The sequence below is a fragment of the Echinops telfairi genome, unplaced genomic scaffold (assembly GCF_000313985.2).
Source record: "Echinops telfairi isolate 266 unplaced genomic scaffold, ASM31398v2 ScPeMD7_7458;HRSCAF=8496, whole genome shotgun sequence".
NCBI classification, from domain to species: domain Eukaryota; kingdom Metazoa; phylum Chordata; class Mammalia; order Afrosoricida; family Tenrecidae; genus Echinops; species Echinops telfairi.
In genome coordinates, this window is record NW_022111358.1 from 39,770,117 (window position 1) to 39,773,739 (window position 3,623).

General features: G+C 42.0%; 1 protein-coding gene across 1 annotated transcript in view; it reads left to right on the top strand.

Annotated features, from left to right (window-relative positions):
* Window positions 1-3,623, top strand: part of LOC101646702 (ABC-type organic anion transporter ABCA8) — an 80,635-nt gene that overhangs the window by 23,740 nt on the left and 53,272 nt on the right. Inside the window, exons 10-12 of the mRNA XM_045299487.1 lie at window positions 300-468; window positions 2,083-2,141; window positions 2,826-2,936. Coding sequence (XP_045155422.1) covers window positions 300-468; window positions 2,083-2,141; window positions 2,826-2,936 — 339 coding nt within the window. The remainder of the gene's footprint in view (window positions 1-299; window positions 469-2,082; window positions 2,142-2,825; window positions 2,937-3,623) is intronic.

Genomic DNA, 3,623 nt, shown 5'->3' on the forward strand with positions numbered 1-3,623 from the left:
ATGCACACTGCTACAGATAAGAGCCCGCAACACAGGGAATCCAGGATAGATAAACCCCTCTGGGCCAACAATGAGAGAATTCCTGAATTTTTAAGCTAACCATTTCATTGCTTTGCATAGAAACCAGCAATAGAAATATCTGGGTGATTCTTTTCCTGTGGGATACTGTGTTTGTCAAAATACACGCTGCACCTTGTATTGACAATGTGTTCACGTTGAGTGACTCCTAGCTATGCTGCGGACTCAACCCCTTCGAGTGGTGATCGAGGCAAATAACCAATTGTCTCCTGGCCCTGCAGATGAATATGGACATCAACGCTCACCCTTGTTTTTCCTGAAGCCCTCGTTTTGGTCACGGCAGCAAAAGGATGCTCATGTGCCTTTTGAAGATGAACTAGATTTCCACCCCTCATCTAACAACTCCTTTGAACCAGTGTGTATGGAATTCCAAGGCAAAGAAGCCATCAGGTAAAGAGGCTGCTAATGGAGAACAAGCCCAATTCTAGGAAGGTAATACAGGCACACCTCCGTTGGTGGTGCTTCACTCTGGTGTTGTGCCCTGCAGATACTGCGTCTTTGAACAATTGGAGGTTGGTGGCGACCCTGCATGGGACATGTCTATTGGTGACATTTTTCTAACAGTGTGTGCTCACCTCCGCAAACTTTGTCATGATGCCGTTGCACACTTAGTAGACTCCTGGAGAGTCTAAACAGAACTTTTAGACATAAACCAAAAGATTCATGTGACTTGCCTTCGTGTGATAGTTGTTTTATTGCCTTGGTCTGGAAGCAAACCTATAATATCTCCCCGGTGTGCTGATGGTTAGCAATGGACCTCGCTCAGGTATCACTGATAGGGAATTTATCTTTTGGTCTTTGTAGACCATCTCCACTTCATCTCACCCTATGTGTCCTCCCTACTTCCTACAACAAATTTAAAGGACTTTCCCCCACCCCCAACACACACACACACACACACACACACACATTTACTGATTTATATCGTTGACAGTTACATTCAACAAAAAGGAGCCTTCAGGCCATACAGTTAAGCCCTGGGATGCTAACCAAAAGGTTGGGGGTTTAGATTCACCCAGTGGCTCTATAAGAGAAAATTCTGCTTCCATAAGGATTACAGCTAATATAACCCTATGGGCAGTTCTACTGTGACACAAGGGGTCCTATGAGACAGAATGTACCCCATCACACTTCACAACTCCAACATTAAACAAAAACATAGCTTTCATGAACAGCACAAATAATTCAACAAAACCCTTGCCTAGATCTGCTGTTTCTCTTCTTTTTTGGCCTGGTCTGATTGAATCATGCCTCGTTTAGTGTATCCCCCACTTTCCTCACCATTTTGTCCCTTCTCGTTCCTCCTCTGTGCATTGCTGGTTAGAAAGAGAGAGGGGAAGTGAAGAAGGTGGATACTAGCAGGATTCAAGAAGATGCTGCGTGTAGCATCGTGCATGTCTTCAATCTGTTTGACACCAAACACCCCTCTTGTGATTCTGCCTTTCCTTGTAATGGTGGGGAGCTTGCTTGGAGCTTGCATGTTAATAGGAAGAAGGTTCTCAAGGTCTCTGAACATTCAAATCATGTCCATCCTCAGTGACCAAGTCATGTCAGCTCCTCTGTCACCTGTCTCTGATCACAACAGTCTACTGACCTTTCAGAGGCAGTTCATTTCCCATGTATAATTGGCTCCATAGTTACTTTCTCTGTTTATGTTTCGCAACCTGTCAGGCTTAACCTCCAACCTGTGATCAACTCATTGCTAGTGAGTCCTTGCAGGCTCATTGTGACCCTACAGGACAGGGTAGAACTGCCTCTGTGGGTCTCCAAGACTGTAGTTCTTTAAGGGAGTAGAAAAGCCTTGTCTTCCTCCCAGTAGTGGTTCCTGATGAACTTGTGAGCCTTGTGTGGATTAGCTCTTGATGACGAGATGGTCCTTTGTAGATCCATACCCAGATCAGTGGCATCAGACCCCTTAAAGCACATCAATTCTGTCATCCAACTGTAGGATTACAAACTGAAGATAACTGTCACCTTAGAGCAACTTTTCTTTTCTTTCTACAGAATCAGAAACGTTACAAAAGAATATAAAGGAAAGCCTAACAACATAGAAGCTCTGAAAGGTAAAAAAAAAAAAGTATGGATAGATACTAATTTCCTGATTTTAATTCAACATGTTTTGCACTTGATAAGAAAACAATGGTGTTATTTCAGGCTTCGTGCTAGTTATTTGAAGCACACATTACATTTTTCCTTCCAACTATATTATGTCACTGGGTAACTTGGAAGTTGTATGTATTTGAAAGAGATGCTGTGAAATAATGAGATAGCCTGACAGATGGTCTATTTTTTCTGGAAACTAAAAAATATCCCTTATAGTTCCAAACTGTTTCAGATATTATATATTTTCTTTGGGGAAAAACAGTGTCTTTCCTCAAAGGATTTTTAACCACTTGTCTTACTATTGGATCTGTTACCCTTGGTTCTAATCTCATATGCCTGGCAATGCCAATGAACTTAGTCGTGCAGTGCATGCCTTGTCCCTGTAAAGCCCAAGCACCTCCAAAACTGGACATGTTGAAAGATTCATTTGTTCACTTTATTTGAAGTTTGACAAGGCAGTGTATTCATGCTTGGAAAATATAACCATTTGAAGCATTAAAAGGACAATCCACTGGCTCCACAATGGGATTTTAAGAGTTGTTTTGTTTTGTTTTGTTTCTCGTCTTCCCTATGCCCTTTCCTTCCTTGCTTCCTTCCTTCCTCCCTCCCTTCCTTCTCTTCTGTCCACCTGCTCTCCATCCCAGATCTAACATTTGACATATATGAAGGACAGATCACTGCAATACTTGGCCACAGTGGAGCTGGGAAGTCAACACTGTTGAACATTTTGAGTGGGCTGTCTGTTCCCACCAAAGGTGAGAGGTTTTCCCCCAAAGTCAAGTTGAAAAACAAAACAAAATCAGCTGTGAGACCTAGAACTTTCTATTGAGTTTTTTTTTTTCTTGTATTGTTTGTTTCATTTCGTTGTTTTTGTTTTCCTTTTGCCCTATGTTTAGCTATATAAGATAGGCAGGATGAACAATTCCGAGGAGAAAATAACAGGACCGGTGGTTCTTGGGAGGACATAGGAGATGAGGGGACAGGAAGGGGGAGTGGGGAGCCAACAAACTTAGGGATAAGGGAACAATAAAAGATCTAAAATTGATGGCGAGGAGGGCATATAATACCTGGTGGGGTTTAATCAAGTTCAATGTATCTAAGAGGAATTACTGAGAGCTGAAAGGAGAGTGAGCATGATAGTGGGATAGGAGGAAGGTGAAAGAAAATAGAGGAAAGAAATAGGAGGCAAAAAACTATTTACAGAGATATAGTTATAAGCATGTATATATGTAAATACATTGCTTTGTAATGAAAGGGATAGAGGCTAATGTACATACATTTATTTGTTAAGTATTAAGATAGCAGATAGGCATCGGACCTCTGCTCAAGGCCTCCCTTAACACAAGAACACTTTGTTCTGATAACCTGGCACTCTTTGACACTCACCTCCCAGGCATTTTGTCACTGAAGACAAAATGGATGCGTCAGCAAATGTGGTGAAG